This window comes from Arvicola amphibius, chromosome 10 (genome assembly GCF_903992535.2).
Source record: "Arvicola amphibius chromosome 10, mArvAmp1.2, whole genome shotgun sequence".
Classification (NCBI taxonomy): domain Eukaryota; kingdom Metazoa; phylum Chordata; class Mammalia; order Rodentia; family Cricetidae; genus Arvicola; species Arvicola amphibius.
In genome coordinates this window covers 50,485,194-50,511,853 of record NC_052056.1, presented here as the reverse complement: position 1 = coordinate 50,511,853, position 26,660 = coordinate 50,485,194, and the positions used below count along the sequence as shown (strand labels likewise).

General features: G+C 38.9%; 1 protein-coding gene across 6 annotated transcripts in view; it reads left to right on the top strand.

The window, feature by feature from the left end:
• Hhla2 (HERV-H LTR-associating 2) overlaps positions 1 to 26,085 on the top strand; it is an 84,331-nt gene extending 58,246 nt beyond the window's left edge. For 4 of the 6 annotated variants that reach the window (XM_038345882.1, XM_038345881.1, XM_038345884.1 and 1 more), the window contains 7 exons: positions 7,249 to 7,602; positions 10,121 to 10,387; positions 11,181 to 11,498; positions 20,987 to 21,106; positions 23,026 to 23,133; positions 24,148 to 24,233; positions 25,158 to 26,085. In XM_038345882.1, the coding sequence (XP_038201810.1) occupies positions 7,249 to 7,602; positions 10,121 to 10,387; positions 11,181 to 11,498; positions 20,987 to 21,106; positions 23,026 to 23,133; positions 24,148 to 24,233; positions 25,158 to 25,205 (1,301 nt within the window). In that variant the 3' untranslated portion in view covers positions 25,206 to 26,085. Of the gene's footprint in view, positions 1 to 7,248; positions 7,603 to 10,120; positions 10,388 to 11,180; positions 11,499 to 20,986; positions 21,107 to 23,025; positions 23,134 to 24,147; positions 24,262 to 25,157 lie in introns of all 6 variants that reach the window. The other 2 variants (XM_038345885.1, XM_038345886.1) reach the window with 2 other exon arrangements.
• The last annotated feature ends 575 nt before the right edge of the window (positions 26,086 to 26,660 follow it).

The following is a 26,660-nucleotide window of genomic DNA, read 5'->3' as shown; positions in this document are numbered from 1 at the left end:
ATCAAATCATAGAATTCGGTCGTTTAGGTAGTGAAACCACTCTAGACCAAGTATCCTGAAGGCAGCCATTCCCCAGGTAACCTCCAATTACAAATGAAGGAGCAAAATTACACTTGCATATCCAGATCATCTGCCAGGATGGAATGGATCTACTTGTGTGAGCCATCCTCATGTCAAAAGAACCAGGTAATCACATCCTGAATCAGAACATGCAGCTCCACTTGTCAACCATTCTGAGCAACCTTTGAACTCTCTGATGATCAGACAAGGTGGCAGTAGGCTTACATTTTTGGGTCTCCATATGTAAGCGAGTGGTACTTTTTTATTTATTTTTTGTATTTTTTTATTAAAAATTTCCGCCTCCTCCCCACCTCCCACTTAACCCCCTCCTTCCTCCACTCCCCGTCCCTCTCCTGTCCAGAGAGCAGTAAGGGTTCCCTGCCCTGTGGGAAGTCGAAGTTCCTCCCCCCTCGATCCAGGTCTAGGAAGGTGAGCATCCAAACAGGCCAGGACCCCCAAAGCCAGTATGAGTAGTAGGGTCCAAATCCAGTGTTATTGTCCTTGGCTTCTCAGTAGCCCTCAATGTCTACCATGTTCAGGGAGACCGGTTTTATCTCATGCTTTTTCAGTCCCAGTACAGCTGGGCTTGGTAAGCTCCAAATTGATCAGCCCCACCATCTCAGTGGGTGGGAGCATTCCAAGCGAGTGGTACTTAAATTGGGGTCTTTCCCTCAGTCATCTCACTATGTATGTTCAAATACCCTGAATCTGCAGAAGTCTGATCCAGCTTTGATTTCAGCTGTGGGGACTCAAACTTTATCTCCTCAGTCCTGGGAGCTTTCTTTCCTGAGTGATCAGATTGTGTCTTAGCAGAAACAGCAGCCCAGAAGTATACACGAATGTTAAAAGCCACATTTCCTCTCTGTGCTCTATTTCTAGCTCTCTAATATGTTATCTGCTACTAACATCACTAGAAAAGAATGTTTGACTGGTGCAGTGCCAGAGTGGAAGTTTGGTACCCAAGCTTGACAGATTTCCAAGGTTTTATCATCGACATTCTTTTTTTTAAACCATCATTATTATTTTCCTTTTAGAGAATGCCATCTAGATAAACTGTTTTCATAAGCATCGACTCTTAGAAGGTTTATCACACACAGAAAAAAAAGAGCCAGCAACAATTAGCATCATAGCAGAAGCACACAAAAGTCCTTTACATACCAAGTCAGCTTTACTATGCAAGATAAATTCAGAACTTTCAGCCAAATACAATAATGGGGCTATCACACTGGCAAAAACTAAAATTTTTGACTTCTTACAGATTTTGAGAAAGGTTTCAGTTACACATAATAGGTTCACGGTGTGTTTGGGGGGAGAAGCAGGGGGCTTGTGCAAAGATGGCAGACCACCAAAGTCTAGTAAACCAGAAGCAAACTTTATTCCAAGAAAAAAAATTAAAAATTAAATCTCCATGGAGCACAAACGCTTAACAGCTACCTGAGACCACACTCAGAGATGGATTTGTAAGGTTGTGGCAAAGGACAGCTTTTGAACCCTCCCTTTTTATATTAGAAGCAACAAGCATTAGGCAATAACAAAGGAATTTTTACAATCTTGAGGTGAAACTTAGACACAAATTGCCTTTCTTTGCAATTTCCATCAACAGAGTTTTTCAGCTAAACTAGTGTTTGTATTTAGTCCATTGTTTTCTCCTGGTGTTCCCTGACAGTGCTTACAAAGGCTCTGTACCTCCCCCGACGCTGCTAATTTAGCATGGCAGGGAAGGGTATGGGAAAATGCACAAGCAAAAAGTCAAAAGTCATGTACATCCCATCATTTAAAACTTAACTCAGCTCACATCAATTGCTGGACATGAGTGGCCGGTGAGTTATCTAAAATCTGACCCTCAGTTTTCGAAGCAACCCAAAGTTTGCAGAGGGCTGCTTCAGCCTCACAAATAGAACTATAGGTTTTAAAGCATAGTAACCCACTGTCAATAGTTAATCCTTAAGCTGCTGAGAAAGCTGCTGACAGCCTGCTCTCATTTTCCTAGGCTTACAACTTTATATTTATTTATTTATACTTATTTTTGGAATCTATATTTTTATATTCTTTTTCTTGGACTCTTCATACATACATTCAGTGTAAGTGTATAGTATATAAAACATATATATATATATATATATATATAATTTGAAATCAAAACACCTTTTTTTATTGAAAATAATTTTTATACAACACGTTTTGACCATGGTTCCCCCTTTCTTATCTCTTCTCAGAACCTTGTCACCTTCCCACCCATTGAACTCCACGTCTTCTTTCTCTCTCTTTATATAAAAAGGAAAAAAATGAACCAGAAATATTAATCACAATAATAATAACAAATGACTAAAACAAAGACTAAGTATGAGAAATACACCTACACACACATACACACACAAAACCCATTGAAAACACAAAATTAAAAACCATAATATACAAGCAAAAGACCAGTAAGGTTAAAGAAAAATGTTCAAACAAAGCAATATAAGACAAAAACAAAATAACAACAACTAAAAAATACTCCCAAAATACCCTTGAGTTCTTTTTGGCCATCTATTGCTGCACATGGAGCCAGTCTTAAAATATGGGTTATATTTCCAGTGAGATTCTATTGGAGAATACTATTTTTTTCCTTTGCCAGAGTTATCAATTGGAGATAGTTTCTTGGTTAGGAATGGAGCTTGTGTTCATGTCCCCTTCTCAACACCCTGACCCTGTCTAGCTGGGACCTAGGCAAGTCTTGTGCTATGGTCACTGTGTGTCAGTACTGGTAAAGCTGTTATTTAGTCAGGACAAATGAATGCAGAGGGCTTTTTTTTTTTTTAAAAATATTGTTATTTATTTATTTATTTTCATTTTTATGTGCATTCATGTTTTGCATACCTGTGTAGGGTTTTGGGTCCCCTGGAATTGTAGTCACAGACAGTTGTGAGCCACCATGTGGGTGCTGAGAATTGAACCCAGGTCCTCAGGAAGAGCAGTCAGTGCTCTTAACCATGAGCCATCTCTGCAGCCCCACATAGGGGGTTTGTTTAAAAAACAATCCAGATTCCAGGCTCTCCATCCGAATATAATGAAAACAGCCTTTACAGGTCACTTTGCACACATGAAGCACATAAACCGTTACCATTTATAAATATATACGATGTAGATACACAGTTTTACTGCTGAAAGTCACAGGCACATAACCCATTAAATGTACAAAAACCTCTTCAAAATAGCTGCTTACAAGGTAGTCATTCAAAAGACTATAACCCAAGCAGACTCTAGAGTGAAGCTTTATTTCTTGTTTTTTATTTGTTTTAAATATTTTTATTAATTCCTCAAGAATTGCACACAACGCACTTTGATCATATTCACTTCTCCGACTCCTCCCATTTCCACTCTCTCCATTGCCACACCCAGCTTGGAGATGAGAGTTGAGTGATGTGCTGCTCTATGGTATGTTATTAGGAGTCGTTCTAGGGCTGTGTTCATGCAGCTGAATAGTATGTGATTATATAAATATGCACTATTTTCACTCCCCATTCATCAAGCAGTGGACATCTAGGCTGTTTCCACTTCCTGGCTATTGTGAATAAAGGAGCAATGACTACTGAAGAGCAAATATCTCTGTAGTAAGATGCAATGACGTCGAGCATCTGTACAAACGAGGTAGAGCTGGAACATGTGGTAAATCTATTTCTAGGTTTTTTGAGGAAACTCCACACTGATTTCCATGATGGCTATACCATTTTGCACTCCTAGCAGCGGTGAATAATTGTTCCCCTTTCTCATTATCCCTGTCAGCATTTCCTGGCTATGTTTTCTTAACTCTTGGCTATTCTGATCTGAGTAAAACAAAATCTCAAAGTAGTTTTAATTTGCATTTTCTTGATGGCAAAACATGCTGAACATTTTTTTAAAAAAATTCTTAATTTAGAAGAAATTTCTATTTAATCTTTAACGAATTCTACATTGAGTTACTTGCATGCCCCATTTTAAGATTTCAGTGTTTGTTTTCTTGAGGTTTCATTTCTTTGAGTTATTTGTATTTTCTAGACACCAACCCTCTGTAAGACATTTAATTGGTAAAGATTTTCTTCATTCAGTAGGCTGTCTCTTTACTCACTGATTGTGTTCTTTGCTGTACAGAAGGTTTGGGGTTTCATGTGCTCCCATTTGTAGTGGGGAGTAGAGGGGTGGGGCAGTACAGCTAGAGAATCAACAGTCACTTCTTTTCTTCCTTACTGTTCCAAGTGTTTCCTCTTAATGTAATGCCATATCTCTCGCATTTGCTTCAGAGACTCTATGTCTCTCTGAGAAAGAGCAATAAAGCATGGTCAGCGAGAAACATCCACAGGGGAGTGGACAAGGACAAAGGTAGAAGATAGTCATGCCAGTGCTCAAGTGGTCAGTCTTAGGCAATGTTGGCAAAACTCCAAAAGGATTTATTCCATTGTCCATAACAGAAGGTTCTTTCTCACTTAATATCTCAGAATTCAGTGAAGAAAATAGGACCTACTTACAGTTTTTATGATTAGTCAAAGTAGATACAGTTTTCAATGCTGTGACATAGTTAAGCATGTTTTCATTACAAAACCCTTACTTGTTTGGAGTTATTTTGATTTTTGAAATCTCACATTCACAATAAAACAACAGTCAAATCCAATAACTCAAGAGTATTAGAATTTTATATTTCTATTCATAATTATATTCCCCAAATTTCGTTTGTCTGACTCATAGAGTATTGTGAGTTTGGTCTTACTACGATTTGAATGTGAATTGTCCCTCACAGACTCCATGTTAAATATTTGGCTTCCAGTTACTAGTGCTATTTTGAAAAGTTCTGGAAACTCAGGAGTTGGGGACTGTAACACATATTGGAAAATCGTCACGTGTGTATGTGAGGAGGTGTAGGAAAGAAGCCACCAAAATGTCTGCTCTGTAGAATGGTTAAGAGGGTAGGGTTGTTGTGAATGAAAGAGAGAATATATCCAGAGGCATATGCAGGAGTCCAGAGTGGAGCGAAAGAGGAGGAGAGCGAATGGCCAGCACTATCTGTGAGAGACAGGCAAACATCAGGAGAGAATAGTGGAGACAGTGAGATAACACGAGACAGCACAAAAGGCAGGATACAGCAAGGGAGAGAATAGAAGAGTGGCTGGGTTATAAGGAGAATGAGTAGCTGGGGACTTGAGAGGGAAGTCCAGGAGGCTATAGTGGGCTTTGAAATTTATAAGTAGTAGTGTGAGTAGAGACTGAGGGAGTCTGGAGGCCAGCATGGGTTTTGATATGCAACCCCATGTTCATGTCCATAGAGAGCCATCTGTTCCTTCCACCAGAGGTAAGGGAAATGATCCCTTTTAGAAGATGGCAATTGGTTTCACAAGTTCCTGAATAATGCTGGCTTTTATTTAACCAGCAGAAATCCTTCGGTAATCCAGTGGGAGCTCTTTTCTGAATATATGAACTTTCTGGGATCTAGCAATGTGCTACTTAAACATTTTGAAAGCAGGTTCTGAGACTGGAGCCGTGCCTTGTATAAGACTCAAGCATGGTTTTAGCATGCAACCTCTAAAATCCTGGGCTGAGTTAGGCTGGCCACTTGGCTCTCTGTAACAGGAAATATGGGTGGGGAGCAAACAGATAAATGCACCAAAAACATTGTTCTTGTAAACACATAGAAGCCAAACCATGCCTCACAGACATTGCTATTGTTTATCCTGAGATTAAAAAAAAACCTTTCAATGGGAACAGGAAACTAGAAGTTTATCAATGGGGAGACGCTCAGCTGGGAACTCCGGCGGTGATTTGAGGGTGTTACCTTTGTTTCTCTCTTAGCTAGGCTGCTCTGGTTATTTCTGCTTGATGCTATAAGCACATGAGGGGTGGTGCTGTGCTCTCTGTCTTCAGATTATATCTACCCGCTGCTTGCTATTTGTTCTTTTACTTTTGCTTGCTTCATGCTTAATAGTCACTTAATCGAAACCAAAATGTACGGCTATTGCACGTCATTGTCCAGACCTCACTGAGCAGGGCCTTAGCTGAAGGACGTAGGTCATTGTGGGAGCTTGGGAGCCATACCCTGGTTTTGTCTCCTCTCCTTTTCTCTGTCTCTGCCAGATGCTTCCACCATCACAATGATCTGCCTCACCGCTGCTTTGGAAACAATCAACTCATCCAGGATGAACTGAACCTTCTGAGACCATGAGCTGAAATAAATATTTCTTCCCTTGGGTTGCTCTTAGCAGGTGTCTTCTCGCAACAACGAAAAATCACTAGTACAGTTTTAAAGCCAGAGTCAATGAAATACTTCATTTCTTTTTTCTTTTTCTTTTTTTTTTTTGTCTCCTGTTTGTGTCCTCTTGGACTGAGACTGTCTTCCAGATTACTAACTGACTGTTGAACCCAAAATTGTTTTCTAAATTCTCCACATACTTATTGACTAAGTAAAACTATTTTCTCCCCAGTTTTAGGGTTTTCTGGATCTAGTTAGCTTCAAAACCTACTAATATTGCAGTAGATATCAAAGATGAATTCTTATGAATTCACTCTTCCCAGTACCACAGCAGTGATTTGGAGAGAGACAAACTGCTGGTCAAGAGGGTCACAAACTTGGGAGCTCACCAAGGCCAGGTGGACTGGAACTCAAAAAGCATGGGATAAAACCAGACTCCCAGAACATGGCAGACAATGAGGGCTGCTGAGAAGCCAAGGACAATGGCACTGGGTTTTGATGCTACTGCATATACTGGCTTTGGAGGAGCCTAGCCTGTGTGGATGCTCACCTTCCTACACCTGGATGGAGGGGGGATGACCTTGGACTTCCCGCAGGGCAGGGAACCCTTACTGCTCTTTGGGCTGGAGAAGGAGGGGGAGGGGAGTGAGGGGAGAGGGAGGGAAATGGGAGGCGGGGAGGAGGCAGAAAATTTTAATAAAAAATTTAAAAAATAATAAATAAATAAATAAATAAGTAAAAAAGAGGGTCGCAAACTAATATGCTTAAGCCTTGGACTTTGCCAATCTCACAGTTATTTTGACTCAATTCAACTGAAAGCGAAGATACCCCATCACAGAATCAGGATTGGTTTCTAATGACTAGCAAACCAGAGCTTCTTGAGATGTGGTCAGGCTGTTTTTCTAGGCGGTTCTCTCGGGAAGTCCTGACATAAACCCTGACAAGCACCTGCCACTAACCTATTCATTTTGTGTCTGCTCTGCATGTAGACCTATTCCTCCCAGTCCTCTTCAGTCACCGTAACAGTAATAACGAGCAACTCATTCTTGGAAGATATGATGAAGATGTCATTCTCCCTTGCCTGTTTACGAGTGGGTCTCAAGTTGTAATTCACTGGCTAAGTCAAGATAACTACGTTCACAGTTACTACAGTGGTGAGGACCAATTGGAAAAACAGCATTTTAGTTATGCAAACAGGACATCCCTCGTTCATAGTGAAATTAACAATGGGAATGCCTCTTTAACTGTCAGAAGATTGAGTCTTCGGGATGAAGGAATTTATATCTGCTATGTGGGAACAACAAGTACACGAACTGAAAACACAGTGGTGCTAAAAGTGGGAGGTCAGTGAGCATGCACATTTTAATAAGGTGTAATGATATAATTTGATATAATTCTGAAACAGCTTTTTCTGAATTTACTATGGTAAGATATTTTTCAAGTCACTTCCTACAAATCTACCTCATTATTTCAAGGCATAATATCATAGACAGTGCCCAATGTATAATATCTCATAGTATGGGCTTGTGATGATTGATCTATCCAATCCCCCTGTTGGTGAGTGTTCAGGGCTTCCAGTGTTTTTTTTTTTTTTTTTTTTTTTTTTTTTTTTTTTTTTTTTTTTTAATATATCACAGACTCTGTTATGGTGCATGTCTTTATAGTTACATAAAACGATGACAAATTATCTGAAATAAAAATACCAGCAGTAAGGTTTTAATATTCCAATAACACTAGCAACCTAAGTACATTCATTTCCTTAGTAGTTCTACCAGCACTGAATATTATCAGCCCTAAACATCTCTTCCAACATGGTGACAGGAAATAGTGAATTGAAGTTGCCTTTTTAATTGTTTTTATTGACCTTTACATTTTTGTCTGCTTCCCTCATTTCTTCCCCTTCTACCCTCTGCTCTGACCCACCGCACTCCCAATTTACTCAGGAGATCTTGTCTTTTTCTTCTTCTTATATAGATCTATGTATGTCTCTCTTGGGGTCCTCTTTGTTGTCTAGGTTCTAAGTTGGCCCTTTTGAAATAAAATAGAACTTACTGTTGGTATTGCAACACTTTATCTTCTCTGCAATAACTATTTTGTAACTCTAACCACACTGTTTGATTAATGTACTCATGGTTGCCAATGGTTACGTTAATGTTTAATTAACCTAAAATGCAATTTAAACTTAAGAAATAATAGAAATAATATTATGACCTATTCATAATTAATAGTACTACCAAGAATTCTTGTTGATATGGCATGTTGATGTTGACATGGCCGTTAGATAGTATGCTTTATTTCACAGTCAATTTTGCTGCTATTATGAATTTGTTGTTAGTTCAGTGGTATTTTGTAGTTTTAAATAAATATACTGTTTTCATTTATACAAATTTGCAATGTATTTCGATCATATCCAATCCCCTTCCCTGTTTCTGACTTCTTTGGATCTATGTTCCCTTCCCAACTTCCTGTTTGTTTTTTCTTTTTAAATAACCCATTGTATGTAATTAGTGCTTCCCATATATGTATGAGTGTCGGGCCATCTACTAGACCATCGTCAACCTACTAGAGGGTCATACTCGTAAAGAAACTGATCCCTTTCCTAGCTCCTCAGCCAGGCATGGAAGCTCATGCCTTGCCTTCCCCACACTGGCATATCGACTGGCTTGATTTTTTGCAGGTCTTGTGCAGGCGACCATAGCTTTTGTAAATTCATGAATGCAATTGATCTGTCATATCCAAAGACACTACTTTACCTCAGTCCTCCACAACCTGTAATTCTTACACTCTATCTTCCCTTCTTCTACTATAGCCACTGAGCCTTGAGAGGAGGGTTGTGACTTAGATGTCTCAATTGCTGAGAATAGATCTTAAGACATAAGGCTATTATTACAGAACACAAGGTGGAGACATGTACTTATAATTCCAACACTAGGGAGGCTGAAAAGATAGGATCTATTGCAGGGTGGTGGTGGGGCACACTTTAATCTCAGCACTAGGGAGGCAGAGGCAGGTTGATTTCTGTGAGTTTAAGGAGAGCTTGGTCTATGGATTGAGTTTCAGGACAGCCAGAAATACATCCAGAAACTCTGTCTTGAAAAAAGAAAGGAAGAAAAAGAAAAAATGGGATCCATGACTTGAGGGCAGACTACTTCATAAAGAGAACCTGTTTCAAATGAAACAAAACAATAAAACTATTGCATATGTAAGTGACTTTGTATATAATAATGTAGAACTGCTTTCATATGCTTCAGGAAATCACAAAAATCATATGATTTATTCTATTGCAATATTTGCTATACATTAGTGGACCAGAAGAAAAAAATCACATTTTTAAGTACTCTGCCAAGTGAATATGAGTGTGTGTAAGTGTGTGCACAGCTAGAGTGTTCTGTACAATAGAGTGCTGTTCAGTATTGTATGAGTCAGGAGGATATCATCTAATATATTTTTAAATTTTAATTCTTACTCTTTCTTCCTCTGACACACTTAACTGTTTTATATCTTGAATCAAAATTTTATTTAAAAAAATAAAACTTAAGTTGGCTGATGCAGTAGCTAAGAATTCCAGAAAGTGCTGCCTGAACTCTATAGATTTTGACCCCATTTTCTTGCTTAGTGAGGCCATTAAATTTGTCAGAGAAGGTTCCAGAGAATAGTGATTATTGGTTGTGTATCATGCATGTTCTTTCTATTCTTCCTGAACAACAATACACAATCATCAGCTTCTTTAGTTTTTGGGGGGGGTTATTTTTTCTTAAGAAATTAAGAGATTTTGTTTATAAAATTTAGCTTTTATTACAAAGGTATTGATAAAGAAACTAATGGCCCAATTCTTCATAACTCACTGTTTGTTTTGTGCAGCTTTTCACACACCTTTAATAAAATATGAAAAGAAGGACACGGAGAGCTTTCTGGTATGCAGTATCCCGAGTGTTTACCCTTATCCACATATCACATGGAAAATGGACAATTCAAATGTCTCTGTAAACAGTTCACAAGTTACCGGAGCTCCGGGTCCTTTTAATATTAGTAGTACACTGAATATTACAGGATCAAATTCGTCTTTTGAATGTACTATTGAAAATTCACTTCTCAATCAAACATGGAGAGGAGAGTGGACATTGGCAGGTAGGTTCCACTGGACTTTCTGTGTACAGTGCTATATTAGAGGCTGGGAGGTGCTGGGGATAGATCTACAAGGAAACAAGAAAGAAAACCAATCTGCAGAAGGGATAATTTGACTACATTGGTTCTGAGCATCAGCTCCTATTCATAAAATAGTATCATAATAGGCACTTTTACACTGAGTGAAAACATTAGGGATCTGTCCATGAATGTTTATCCTCCTATGGTTCCTCCTCCAAACAGGATTTCCCACCTGCACAGGAATATGTGTCTTTTAGCAGATCACAGCCCCTGATTCTCTCCAGTTAAAAGACTTATTAAGTTTAACTATGATTATTGTTGGGTTTTAAATATTGATCTCTAAAAGCATTTTTATTTTACTTATTGGGGGCAACATAATGCTATATTGAGCATGAGGAAGTCAGAGAATAATTTGCAGGAGTTGGTTTTCTCCTTCTACCACATGGCTCCTGGGAATTGACCTCAGGCTGCCAGCTTAGCAGCAGGTCCAATGCTCCAGAGTTCTTCTTCAGGGTAGAAGAGCTAAAATCCAGTTTTCCTCCCTGAAAGACCCCACTCCAGCACAACTTGAAGATCTACTATAACCTTAGCGGGAAACTTTAAAATAGAACCAGGGCAGCTTCTCGTGTGTGAAACTCTACAATACAGACACGAGAATGCTTTTCCCACAGACATCAGTAATGTAGCTTGTATTCTTTCCTAATCTTAAGTAAAATTTGCAAAATCCACCCAAAAGTTTGGTCTTTACTAGTTTCCTTTTTGTTTCTGTTGTTAGGTAGTCATTGGAAGAATGAAAGTGACTCTATTTCTCTCTGGTGTACAACCAGCCGCAATTTTTCTCTACAAAATCAAGATTTCCAAGTTTCTTGGTTCAAGGTTGTAAATGGGGCATCCGCTGTCTTGGATTGGCATCCGAGCTCTTCACAGGACACAACTACTAAAGACCCTCAATTCTCAGGGAATAAAGAGCTGAGAAATCATAGTGACTTCTTCTTAATATTGAAAGATCTTCGTGCTTCAGACAGTGGGGAATACTTGTGTAATGTTTCTTCTACTGAGTACACATTACTCACTGTTCACAGGCTGCATGTAGGTAAGTTGCAAATAGGGCACACTAATGGTTTTTGGGTGTTGCAACAAGGGTTTGCTAAGACTTTTCACGATGTCATTGATGGAGATACCTTTGCTCATGGTGGTAGGTGACATGCCATCTTTTGACCAAAGTTACTCTTCGAAGATCACCTTTTCTGTTTTCTGTACTTTGAAAGGAAGGAAAACGTGCATTTTGGTGGTTCTAGTACCTTCAACTCCTCTTCACTGCTGTGTATATAATACACCTTCATGACCTGGTTAAGAGTTGAGGCTCTAGGCACAGGGAAAGTTAGAATTGGGAACTGCTGGATGCTGGGAAACATGGTAATGTCTGTTAATCTGGTGGAAACAGTCACATGGTATTTGAAGCACAAAGAATGTGCCTGGTTCCGTTCACTTTTCACTGCAGTCAGTTGCCAAAATTCTTTGTTTCTAAGAACTGCTCCTTGTCCACTGACCAGGCTCGGAATATGTGACGTGAAATTGGCTTTCTGGGTGAGGTGGCTGGCCTCCCCTCCATTTTCTACCACCCTGGCATAGAGGAAGCACTAACAGTTCTCTTTCATTTCTTAATAAGGATATTTGAGATTATAAAAATTATTACATTTCATAAATTTTTAGTTATCTGTGTGTTATGTTGCTTCCAAAGAAAGCTTCTATACTGAATGATAAAACTCCTTTTGATGATATAGGATGAAAAATAAGGATGCATTTAAACTTCCTACTTTTCTCTCCAATAAGAGTGTTGGTTTTATGTAAAATGCAGTGAAGCCCAAATTCTATTTTTAAAACTGTTGCCTCATACTGGATTCATTTTGGAGTATAGAAAAACAATCAGGAAGCAAATGTGTGAAGACTACATGTGCCCCATCTTCCTAAGCAGAGATTCAGTTTTCAGTTCAGCCAAAGTGAAGCAACAGGAAAATTCCATTTATGGAAAAGTTATTTGTTTTTGTTCTTTTGAACCTTGCATCCTCAAATATACCCTGTCAAGTATGTCCAGGGAAAGAGTCTTCCCACACTCCCTAGAAGAGGCATAGCAGAAGCATTCTTTCGGGGAAGAGACCAGAATGAACAGTCATGGTACTGGAAAAGAATTTTTTTTTTTACTGAGGCTTGGTTTCTTAGTTCCTTTTCTATTGCCATGACAAAACACTATGAACAAGACAACTCACAAAAGGAAGCATTTAATTTGGGATCACAGTTCCGGAGGGTTAGAGCCCATGGCCATTATGGAAGATAGCATAGCAATGGGCAGACTAGCATGGTACTGGAGAAGAGAGAGAGAGAGAGAGAGAGAGGAGAGAGAGGAGAGAGAGAGAGAGAGAGAGAGAGAGAGAGAGAGAGAGAACTAAGCTAAGTGGGAAAGACATGAACTTTTGAAACTTCAAAGCCTACCCACAGAGATACACCTTCTCTGACAAAGCCACACCTCCTAATCCTTCTCAAATAGTTCCACCAAGGACCAAGCATTTAAATATGTGAACCTGTCAGGGCCATTCTTATTCATACCACTATATTCTACTCCTTAGTCCCCATAAACTTGTGGCCATATTGCAGTGCAAAGTGCATCTAGTCCAACTCCAAAAATCCTTGTAGTCTTTCAGTCTTAAAACTATTTAAAAGTCCAGTCTCTTCTAAGATTAAGGTGATCCCTTAACTATTATCTGCTATAAAATCAAGACTGAAACCTAACAGATCCAACACCAACATGTGTGATGTCAAAGGGCTTAAATGGCTTTACACTTCTAGCTTCCTGACTGAAAAACACTTCGTTCTTTTGAGATGGCTCTACTCTCTATATAGCCATCCTTGGCTCTCACATTTCCACCATCTTGGGGTCTCTAACACAATCCAGGCTTCACCTTCAGAGCTTCACCCAATGGCCCTTCCAGACTACCATGCAGGGAGTACCCTGCTATATGTCTGGTTTCAAAAGATCATCATTAATTTTTTTTCTAATTTATACTTTCATATATTACATCCTGACCACAGTTTACCTCCCCCTCTCCTCCTAGTTCCTTGTCTCTCCCACTTCCCTTCAGAAAAGAACAGGCCTCTCAGGAATATCAGCCAAATATTGCATATCAAATTGCAGTATACGATTAGGCATCTCTTCTCATATTAAGACTGGACGAGGCAACCCAGTAGGAGGCAAAGTGTCCCAAGAGCAGACAAAAGAGTCAGAAACAGCTCCCTGATCCCCATTAAGAGCCCCACAAAAACATCAAGCTGCACAACTATAACACATGCAGAGGGCCTAGGTCAGTCCCATGCAGGCTCCCTGGTTCTCAATTCAGTCTTTGTGAGCCCTTGTGAGTCCAAGTTGGTTGATTCTGTGGGCTTTTGTGTTGTGTCCTTGTCTGCTCTGGCTCCTACAGTCCTTTCTCCATGTCTGCCTAATGTTTGGCTGTGGGTCTCTGCATCTGTTTCCATCAATTACTGGATGGAGCCTCTCTGATGGTGATTATGCCAGGCTCCTGTCTATGAGTATAGCAGAATATCATTAGGAATCATTTGATTTACTTCTTTCCCAGGGCTTGTCTGGTTCTATCCTTGGTCTCTGGGCTGTTCAGCCCCTGGTTTCTGATCTTCCAGGCAGTTTCAGGGATAGGCTCACTCTCATGACATGAGTCTCAAGCAGAACCCATCACTGGTTGGCCCCTTTCACAATTTCTGTGCCACATTTGCTCCAGCACATCTTGCTAGCAGGTCAAGTTGTAGCTCGAAGATTTTGTGGCTGGGTTGGGGTCCCAAACCACTGGAGGCCTTGCCTGGTTATATTAGATGATCAGTTCAGACTCCATATCCCCCATTATTAGGAGTCTTGTGTCACCCTAATGGATTTTTGGGTGTTTTCATTGCACCAGGTTTCTTACCTTGCCCCTGAATTGTTCCCCGAATTCAAGTTGTTTCTTCCAGTACTCCCTCTCTCTCTATCTTTCCCCCACATGATCCCTCCTGCTGCCTGTCCCCATCTGCCTTCAGTCCACCCACAATATATGTTCTATTTCCCCTTCCCTGAGAGATTCATGCATTTGCCCTTGAGTCTCCTTGTTACTTTGCCTTTCTGGGTCTGTGGACTGTAGCATGATTATCCTTTACTTTACAGCTAATATTCATTTATTAATAAGTACATGCTATGTTTGTCTTTCTAGGTCTGGTTTACGTCACTCAAGATGATATTTCTGGTTCCACCCATTTGCCTGCAAATTTCATGATTTTCTTTTTTTAATAGTTGAGTGATAATCCACTGTGTAAATGGATTTTCTTTATCCGTTTTTATTTGAGGGGCATTAAGGTTGTTTCCAGTTTCTAGCTATTATGAATGAAGCTACTATGAACATAGCTGAGTAAGTGTCTTTGTGGTAGGATCGAGTATCTTTTGAGTATATGCTCAGGAGTGGTATAGCTGGTTCTCTTAAGGTAGATTAATTTCCAATTTTCTGAGAAACTGCCATATTGATTTAAAAGGGGCTGTACAAGTATGTACTTCAACCACATTAGAGGGGTATTCTCCTTACTCCACATCCTCACATGCATGAGCTGCCACTAGTGTTTTTGACCTTAGCTGTTCTGACTGGAGTAAGATAGAATCTCAGAGTTGTTTCAATTTGCATTTTTAATGGTTAAAGATGTTGAGCAATTCTTTTAGTATATCTTGGCTCTTTGAGATTCTTCTGCTGAGAATTCTGTTTAAATCTGTACCCCATTTTTTAATTGGTTTATTTGTTTTTTGATGTCTAGTTTCTTGAGATCTTTATATATTTTGGAGATCAGCCCTCTGTCAGATGTGGGGTTGGTGAAGATATTTTCCCATTTTATAGGCTATCATTTTGACCTATTGCCAGTGTCTTTTGCCTTACATAAGCTTATAAGTTTCATGAGGTACCATTATTATTGAGTGTCTGTGCTACTGATGTTATATCCAGGGAGTTATCTCCTATACCATTGTGTTCAAGGCTATTTCCCACTTTCTCTTCTACTAGGTTCAGTGTAACTGGATTTCTATTGAGGTTTTTGATCCACTTGAACATGAGTTTTGATCAGGGTGATAGATATGGATCTATTTGCATTCTTCTACATGCTAGCATCCAGTTATGCCAGCACAATTTGTTAAAGATGCTTCCTTTTTGTCCATTGCATAATTCTGGATTCCTTATCAAAAACTGGGTGTCCATAAGTGTGTGGGTGTATATGTAGGACTTTGATTTGATTCCATTAATGAACTTGTCCATTTTTATGCCAATACCGTGAGGTTTTTATTACTATAGCTGTGTAGTAGAGTTTAAAATCAGGAGAGTGATACCTCTTGAAGTTCTTTTGTTGTATTTGGTTATTATAGCTTTCCTGGGTGTTTTTGTTTTTTTATATAAAGTTGTTGAGTATTGTTCTTTCAAGGTCTGTAAAGATTTGTGCTGGAAATTTTAGGGGGATTGCACTGAATCTGTTGATTGCTTTTGATAAAATGACATTTTACTATTGCTAATTCTACCATCCGTGAGCATGGGAGATGTTTCCAACTTTGTGTATCTTCTTCAATTTCTTCCTTCAAAGACCTGAAGTTCTTGTTGTATAAGTGTTTCACTTGTTTGGCTAGAATTACACCAAGATATTCTCTTTTGTGACTATTGAGAAGGGTGAAGGGTGTTGTTCTCTGATTTCTTTCTCAACCCATTTCTCCTTCGTTATATAGGACCAGAAAACATGTTCAACAAAACCAAAGAAAAAATTTCTATTTTAATGAAGGGTATACCTATAAAAGTACAAAAAGCATATGAAACACCAAATAGATGGACCCAGAAAAGCAAGTCACCTCACCACATAGTAATCAAAACATATATTCAGAACAAAGAAAGAGTACTAAAAGCTACAAGGAGAAAAGTCCAAGTAACATATAAAGGCAGATATATTAGAATTATACTTGGCTTTTCAATAGAGACTCTAAAAGCCAGAAGAGCCTAGACAAATGTGATACAGACTGTAGGGAATACAGATTCCAGCCCAGATTCCTAAATCCAGCAAAACTTCAATAACTATAGATGGAGAAAACAAGATATCCCATTACAAAGCCATATTTAAACACCTACCCACAAATCTAGCCCTAAAGAAGGTACTAGAAAGAAAACTCCAACCCAAGGATGTTAAATATACCCACAAAACAAGGCAATAGTTAATCTTACACCAGCAAAACAAAAATAAGGGAAACACACACACATACACAGACACAGACACACAACAACAACAACAAAGCAACAAAAGTTAACAGTCATAGGTCATTGATATCTCTCAATGTCAATGAATTCAATTTCACAATAAAAAGACACAGGCTAACAAAATGGATGCAAAAACAGGTTTCATCCTTCTGCTGCACCCAAGAAACAGGCCTCAACATCAAAGATAAACATTTTATTTCAGAGTTAAGGCTTGGAAGAAGATTTTTTCAAAGAAAATGGATCCAAGAAGCAAGCTGGAATAACCGTTCTAATATCTAACAAAATAGGCTTCCAACCAAATTTAATCAAAAGTGGTGGAGAAGGATATTTTGTACTCATCAAAAGAAAAATTCAGCTGGGCGGTGGTGGCGCATGCCTTTAATCCCAGCACTCGGGAGGCAGAGGCAGAGTTCGAGGCCAGCCTGGTCTACAAGAGCTAGTTCCAGGACAGGCTCTAAAAAAGCTGCAGAGAAACCCTGTCTCGAAAAACCAAAAAATAAAAATTAAAAAAAAAACAAAAGAAAAATTCACCAAGATGATATCTCAGTTCTGAACATCTATGTCCCAAACACAAGGGCACCCAAATTTGTAAAAGAAACATTACTAAAGCTTAAATCACATAACAAAACCTATATTATTAGTGGGATATTACAATACACAACTCTTATCAATGAACAGGTCATCCATGACCAAGGCAACATATAGAACAAAAAACTCATTGAGGGCCTTATAGTTTCAGAAGGTAAGGCCATGACCATTATGTCAGGGAGCATGGCAGTAGATCAGCAGGCATGACACTGAACAGTAGCTGAGAGCTTACATCTTGATCACACTTACAAGCATGATGCAGTGTGGTGCTTTGAATACATATGACCCCCATTGACTCAAGTGCTTGAATGCTTGGTGCATAGTAAGTGGCACTATTATGAGTATTAGGAGGCATGGCCTTGTAGGACTAGATGTAACTTTGCTGGAGAAAGTGTGTCACCATGGGGCCACAGAATGCAGACTAGGAATCCACTTAGTATTCCTAGTGTTTAGATCTGCTCAATGAAAGTTTCATTGAACTGAATGGACCTAAGCACTCTTGTCTAAATTGTCTTTCTGAGTTAATATGTGATTTTGTATCCATCTTTTCACTCTGGAAGGGACTACAGGCCAAAGGAAAAAAGGTGAAGTAATTATATTGTTCCAGATCTATTTTCAGAAGGGAAAACATACATCTGGATATACATTAGAAATTGAACATGTCCTCTCTACTTAAACTCTTCTTCCTCATGAGACAGATATTCAGAATCAGCAACTAAATGGAAAGATTAATATTTTCCTTGTTAGGATGCAGACTTATTAAATAATAACTGTGTTCAGAACTGTTTCTATGTGACATAAAAAAGATAATCATTTTAAAGAACAATGCATAAAGATTGTTTCACCCTACATCAGCCTTTGTGCTCTAATACTACATACTATTTGGTAGGATTGTAAGATCAGCTGGGTTTCACTTTAGTAATCCAAACCCCTTTACCAGTTTGTTGGAGGAGGCTGCTTGTTGGTTCCCAGCTTCCTAGACTTTTAGAATAATCACACAGAAACTATATTAATTAATCACTGGTTGGCCCATTAGTTATAGCTTCTTATTGGCTAACTCTTACATATTTATTTAACCCACCTCCATTAATCTGTATATTGACATGTGGCTGTGGCTTACCGACAAAAGTTTTGGTGTCTGTCTCTAGCAGGGCTACATGGCTTTGCTTTAACTCAGCTCTTCTTTCTCCCAGCACTTAGCTTAGTTTTCCCTACATAGCTCTATTCTTTCCTAGCACAGGTTCAAGACAGTTTCTTTATTAACCAATTGTATTTACAGCATACAGAGGGCAATCCCACATCACCTCCCCTTTTCTGTTTAAACATAAAAGGAAGGTTTTAACTGTTTTGTTAATAACAAAACAGGTATCAAGCAATAATTACAGTTACAATATTTATATCTACTTTATATTTTATCATAACTAAGGAAAACTATAACTATAAGTTCTTCGACTCCATCAAAGACTCCAGAAGGATATATTATTACCTAAGAAAACAAGAAAAATATTGTAAACAACTTTCAAAACTCTAAGAATGACAGAGACATCTTGCTACTTCGACAGACACCTCCCAAACTTTTCCTGTACTGATGGGTCATCAATTTTTAACCTAAAGACCCATAGTATCCAGCAGACCTTTCCACAAAGCAGAAAATTTTAAAGAGAGTTTTGCCTATATTAGCAGTTTGTCAGTCACTTTTCTCTGCATCCTGAAGAATGTCTGGCAGACTCTTTCATGAAACAGAAACCTTGAAGGATCATCTCACCTTTAGGCGAGTTCAGCGGTCATCTCTCTGTGGGTACTGCATGTCCATTTTATGCCTCAGTCCAGGCAAGAGCAGTTTCTTGCCCAAATGGCTGACCAACTCCATAAGGAGCCTCTTCAATGCCCATCTTTCTCTTGAAGTAATTGGTGCTGCTTAGAGCAGACGTGTTTCATTGTCATGAAAAGTCCTAAGTTCTTAAACATTTTAAATGCCATATTCTGAAGATCTCGAAAAGATTTGAAGAATATGTATCTAACTGAAATATATCTCTATATATCTAGAAAACCTTACATGATTATACACTTGAATATTATAGTTGATTATCTATTAACCTATAATTCTTATTTATATATTACATTTTAAATGAGTTGCACAAACACAATACCTTAATCAAGAGCAGAAATTTATATAACAAAATTGACCTTAAATTTGTATAAATAAACCAAGATCTATACCAATGCAAATCTCTATAGCATATCCCCCTTTAAATGTGAATAAACATTTATAGACAATATTTGGGAATATGGGTGTAGTTCTGTCTAATTTTTTTTTTTTTGCTGTTTATTGGGCAAAGTGATTTTTTTTGAGGGATGTTCAAGGCAACCTTGCTTAACTCTGTTTTCTTGTGTCTAGGATTCCTTTTTAACTTTTAGGTTTTATGTAGATTTAGTTAACCACATTGACATGCCAATTTGTTGTAGGAGACTAATTGTTGGTTGGTTTTCAGATGTTTAGACTTCCGTAATAATCACACAAAACTATATTAATTAAATCACTGCTTGGCCCATTAGCTCTAACTTTTTATTAACTAACTCTTACATATTAGTTTAACACATCTCCATTAATCTGTGTATTGTCACGTGGCTGTGGCTTACTGGGAAAAATTCCAGCATCTATCTCTGGCCGGGCTACATAACTTTTCTTTGACTTCACCATTCTTTTTTCCCAGCACTTAACTTAGTTTTCCCCAGCTAGCTCTATTCTTCCCTATCACAGGCTCAAGATAGTTTCTTTATTAACCAACTGTATTCACAGCATATAGAGGGGAATCCCACAACACCAGTTCATGCTTCCTTTATAGTAATTTTAATAATCCTAGTCCAAGCCAGCATATGGGAAGCGTGGACTCCCGCAGTTATTCCTTTTTTTCCTTTTTTTTTTTTTTTTGTTTGTTTTTTGAAATAGGATTTCTCTGTAGCTTTGGGACCTGTCCTGGAACTAGGTCTTGTAAAACAAGCTGTTCATGAACTCAGAGTTCAAACTATGATTGCCTCATGCTGAAGTAACACGGGTTAAAGAACACCAGGCTAACCCCAAGATAAACCAATTCTATTTTTCTTTATTATAAGGGGCAAACTCATGAAACAAGAACAAGAAGCCCATGACCAGTTGTATAGCATGGGAACCACAGAGAGAGCAAACCCTGGGCCACCCGGTGTTTTTCTCTGGGTACCCAAAATGTCATGCCCTAACCTGGTCTCACCTCTTAAAGATCATTGGCTGGTGAGATCCCCCATCAGCCCCAAGCCTTTATCTCATTACCATGAACATCTATCACTGTTCCCTTAGGACTGTTTTCTCCAGACCAGTGTGGAAAGACTCTTGGATGAGGGTCTGAGGAGAACCACAGGCTAACCCAGGTTTCCATTCTTAATCAGTCCTTTAAAAATGTTAATTTCTTTATATAATATAAAACAATAGAAAACTAAAATGCAGAGTTGAGTGCTTGCTGTTCGAGTTTTCAAACTCTTTTCTCTCATAAATTTTCCATTTACCTAGACCCAAATTGATTAACATTATAGTGATCCTATAACCAATCTTAAAAATAGTAAACATCTATCTGGGCACTAGCCTTCTCATATTTGTTTCACTTTATATGTTTCCTTCAGCTCACAGCCCTTGTTACTTTGTTTTATTCAGCTTCCAGTCTTTTACAGAAAAAACATGTTGGAATTTGGGCATCAGTTTCACTGCTTCTGATATTTCTAGCAACATGTTGCTGTTGCTATAAAGTGGGAAGAGACTCTACAGACTCTGAAGGTAATATGGAGAATTTGACTTTAACAAAGCACCTGTAATACTGCTGATTGTGGATGTAAACACCTTATTTTTCTGCAAGTCATTCTAAAATTTATCAAAATCCATTCGCACTCTTTTGTGTTTTCACCTAAACATTCTGCTTCTTAAAATTTGTCCTGAGCAAAAGGTCAGAGGCACATTAAGGCATATATAAGCACAATCACTGTAGCTTACTGTGACTATTCCCAGGTTTTGACTATTTTAATCACTGGTAGGGAACATCGTTTAATGAATTGAACATCATAGGTGCTCTTTTACAAAAAAATTCAAATTATTATTTAAACTAGTAAACAGAATGATCTGATCAGCTTGCACTGAAAAAATAGCTAGAAGGAAATAAAACTAAGCTTTAAAAAGTTGTCTTTGTAGCGAGTAGATCATGGATTTCCCTGTTAGGATTCTGCATGCAAAAGACACCAGTGGGTGAGAACCTAGAGTCCTTAGGGTGGGCGAGAAACAAATAACATGCTGTAGACAGAGCTTAAGTGAGGAGTTTATTGAGATAAAGGGAATGGGTGAGGGAAGAGAGACAGAGGTAAAAAGAGAGAAAGGGACAGAGACCTGCTTGTCTCCTCAGAAGAACAGTGGGAAAGAGAACTGAAATGGGCAGAGCTTGTCTCTTAAAGGGACCTTTTGCACGTGTGCACAGATTACATAGTGACATAACAGTCATAGGACCCTGGGTGGGCCAGGATACTGCCTGAATGCATCCTACCAGGTGACAGGTCAGCATAATGCCTGAATCCTAATTCTCCACCTTCCACCTCATGCAGGTAATTCCTTCATGTCCCCAGACTCAGTTGTGTGCTGCACAGACCTTGTTCTATGTATGATGCTTTCAAAAATTGCTATAATTTTGAGTAGTTTTTTGAAATCCTTGACACATCAAAAAACAATTTTCTTAATTTTTGTGAAACAAACATGTATTGTCCAATAATCACTTAAAACAATGCCTTAAAATACTGTGACCACCCATCCTTAGATTCTATTGAAATGTTCGTCAGTGATCAGAACTTGACCTGGAAGGAATCTGTACAAAATAGGGATTAGTTTACTTCCACATTCCAGGAAATGTGAATCTGGGAAGGTGTTCAAACACCAAGCAGACTGGGGAAGCAGGTCTGTGTGACTGTACATTAGCTATCCCTGTGCCCACTAGTGTCAACAGCAGCACAGTGCTTCCAAGAGCACCATCTGGCCCCCAAGAAAGCCCCGGGTTTCCTGGGGGTTCAGATAAATCTCATGTCCCAGGCATGTGTTTCTTGCAAGTAAAAGATTTTGGTTACTGGAAAACCATTATTGAGAATAAGGTTTCAAGGTGACATCACAGGATCATTTCACCAATTTTGATCTTGTGATCATCCAGTCTAATAAGCAGGCTGGCCTTGATTGTTAAACCCGCCACTTAATTGACTAGAAATAGTCAGAGATGGTGCATGTCAAATAGTTCAACTTCTTTTCAGATTTATCCTCTGGGTTATGATAATGGTCCTGTGGTTGGATTAAATTCAAATTATGGGAGATGGGTTATCACAGGCTGCTTAACAACGACAGCTTCTGCCCTGGAAATTTGCCTGCATCCAGGTCTATAGAAAAACACACAGAACACTCAGACCTTACACAATTAGAATAGAAGATAATGCATTCACCCTCAACCCCCAGCTCTCCACATCTGAATCAGAATCAAACTTAAACTTGAGGTGGCAAGGAGAGAGAAGAGTTCCCCAATCCTGCAACTGGGAGTCACATCAAATCATTCCTTTAGGTTAGAGTGACCTTCAGTGAGAAGACACAGCCAAAGTAAGAAGAGTATGCAAGGGAGAAGCTGAGGGGAAGAACACCTACTTATCCCTTTTCCCTCTGATCTGCAACCAAACTAGGGACCAGAAGGTACACATACTCTGCTGCTGGAGACCAGTGCGTCCAGGTTCACCAGCCAGAGGAAGAAGTAGAATGTGGTTCTGATGAAGTAAACAAGCACAATTCAGGTAAGGGTAGTAGTATGTTCCTCTTGATCATAAAGAGAAATGTTCTTTATTGTTGTGTGATATCTGATCACCCTCTGATACTCTGAGACTGTTATCCTTGAATAGGGGAGGGGGTGAGCAGAGCCAGCAACTACCTGACATGAATTAGCCATAGAGAAGCCAGGAATTTGGGTGGAGAAGATGAAAATGAAGGAAATGACATTACTAGAGTTTGGTGCTTCTTTTTAGTTTTTGGGACAAGTGGGCCAAAAAGCAATTTCAGCTGGTTGCTTCTCAGTTTTTCTGATCTAGCAGATTTTCACCCCCACATCTGACTTCCAAGTCTTGGTTGGCAAATAGAATGATAGAGACTTAGTTTAAACCTACACATCGAGGCTGCAACAATGGTTAAAATATCAATAGACTCAAGGGCAGCCACTGAGTTGACAGAAAAACATCCTACACTTCTGTAGATAGAGGTAATGAAGATATATTTGGAGCTCTTATACTAAATCCTATAAAATCTACCCTGTCTCCAGGTTCCCGGTTGTTGTTTAATATGCTATGGTTCATATGTTTTGATTTTTAATTCAGTTTTCTATTGCTTAAAATGCTCTTACTCTAGGCTAAGTTTAGATGGTCAGAGTTTTCAGCAAGGCTAAGAAAGAAGGGCTTCCCTGACAAACAACATTCTATTCTTGTGCCCTAACTGCCACTCTCAGCCCTTCCTTGGCCAGGATATTTCCTTTGTTAGTGCTTGGTGGAAACCTGGCCAACAGCTGGAGTCAATCATGAATTTCTCATTGTTTGACTTGTATTTATTCTCCTCTTTGGAGCACTTAAGTCAATCATAGAAACGAATTGCTACTTTGGATGCCATATTGCTACACTGAAAGTATTTTTAATATTGTTTGTTGAGATAATATGTGAAGAGAGAAGTAACCAAGGTGATTCTCATGATTACAAAGAGATGGGAAAGAGGAAGAATGTGAATTCTTAGAAAGAGAATTTTATTCTGTTCTTTCTTTCTTTTAGAAATGCACCCTATCTCTATTAATGAGAGTGTTATGAATGGTGATAACTCCAATGGATATGACATACAACATTGTGGGGACCAACAAGTGTGAGCGTATTCCACCCAGACTGGAGGTCAGAGAGTTTGAGCTTACTTTTGCTCTTTCAAAGTTGTTGACAACAGCTGTGGCTACATATCCTGACCTAGGGTGTGGTTATTTGGTATTTAAGACATTAACATGGCCCATAGAGGTGGATCTGCTCCACCCTGACCAAAGGTCAGAGAATTCAAACCTATTCCTGCTCCTTCATTACACAATAGAAAATTTTGACACACTTCACACACAATGTATAGTTTACTTCGTTTTGTTGCATCAGTTTTTTACAGTTTTGCATGTTCCCCTAATCTGAATATAGGTAAGGGGTAGAAATGAGACTTGTTTTTAAAACTTCTTAAACTCTGGGACATTTAGAAAGCAGATTAAAGTTGGCTGACATGACCCAGGCTGTGTCACTATTATTTTATAACTGATTCAGAGATCTATGATCACAGATATAGTGATGGCTTGGATCTCCCCATTCCCACTTCTACAAAACCAAGTAACATCATTGTTTAAGATAAAAGTGGTTATTCTGACTTGGTTAACAGACATTGATTCATTTTCTTGCTTCTAGTCTTCTCAGAAGCATCAGCCAGCAAGCGAATTCCTGTGCTTGTCTTGCAGAAGAAATCCTCTATTTGATTTCCTCCATTTACCTGCAGATTTACTTGACTGACATAATGCTCACCTCTCTCACTGTCATTCCAGGCGATGGCTTGTCAGATTTGACAATTCCCACATGCACAGATTTGAATGTAGCTCTAAAGCTCGTGTATTAGAAACATTGTGTAATAGTGTTGGAGGGTAAACCCCCCAAAAGAAGCAATTGTGTTGAGGTCTTCCCCAATATTATGGAAGTAGGTTAATTACCGGGAAACTGGTTTGATCTAAAAGTACATTCTCTTTCTCTTGACCTCTCTTGACCTTCAGACTTTTGCCAAGGGATGCTCTGCCAAAAAAGCTCAAACCAGATGCTAACACCTTAATGCTGGACTTCCAAGATTGAAGAATTATAATTAAATTTATTTTCTTTATAAATTACTCCCTGTGCAACAACACTGGCTGAAGACCTCCAGAACTGTATTGACGCTTCAGGATGTAAACGTCAATTGCTGATCTGTTACCTTCATTAAAGCAATGGGTATTTGTGTGGAGAGAATTCCAGCTCCACTTAGAAAACAAATGTCTTATCAATGAACATCACTGTTGCAGCCAAGCTAGGATGTTACTGTGCATTTCCACCAATAACTCAGTAGAACTGTATGATTAGAGGTTGCTTCAAGATCTGAGAGCAGGTGGGAGCAGGATTATCCTTAGTGGAACTGTAAAGAGCTATTTACGGTCTGGAAACAAGACAACCGATGTGATTATTGTACCCTAGTCTTAGGTAATGGTTGTTTGAGCAATACTGATTAGCATTAGGATGAGTTACAGGACCCTGGAGAGTAAGAATGTCAGTGTCCCCAAGACTACTTAGGAAAAGAGATCTCATCATCACTAGAACTGATCTGTCTGCTGGGAGTTACAACTGGCAACACCAGGCTAGCATAGCTGCTGACAGATAGATTTGAGGACTATTTGAAGAAGGCTTCTTCAGTTGGCATCTTGTTCATCAGCCTTCTAACAAGTGGGAAGTTCCATATAACCATTCTGCAGGGATTGAACTTAGAGCCTGGCTGGTTTGATGATCTGCTGCTATCATTTTAATAATCAACTTAGAGAAAAAAGATGGATGTTTGATGTGGGAGAGTCTTCTGTTTGTGTTGATTTCATTGGTTAATAAAGAAACTGCCTTGGCCCATTTGATAGGCCAGCCCTTAGGTGGGTGGAGTAGACAGAACAGGATGCTGGGAGTGAGGCAGATGCCTCGGGCAATCTCCATGCCTCTTCTCTCTGGGTCAGATGCAATGGAGCCAGCTGCCAGGTCAGACATGCTGAATCTTTCCCGGTAAGACACCACTCATGGTGTTACACAGATTATTAAATATTGGTTAAAGCAAGATGTGAGAATTATCCAATAAGAGGCTGAAACTAATACGCCAGGCAGTGTTTAAATGAATACAATTTGTGTGTTGTTATTTTGGGTTTTAAGTTAGCCGTGCGGGAGCCAGGCAGGAAGAAAAGCAGACCTGCCCATAGCACCACACTACAGAAGTTAGTATTTGGAAGTTTGTCAATATGATATAACTGGACTTTTTTAAAACTTAGGTAATCAAATTTTTGAGATTGTAGTTTGTTTGATTGCCAACTATTTAAAGTTTTCTATCATTTGATATTGGTATCATATTTGTATACTTTGTATATAGTCTTGGTAACCTTTTGTGTGATGCCATATAGGATATTCATAAACAGTAATGTTTTAAGGATTCTATCTCAAGTGTGGTGTGATTGCCACCTGTCTAACCTTTTCTATCAATTGATCTTGGTATCATA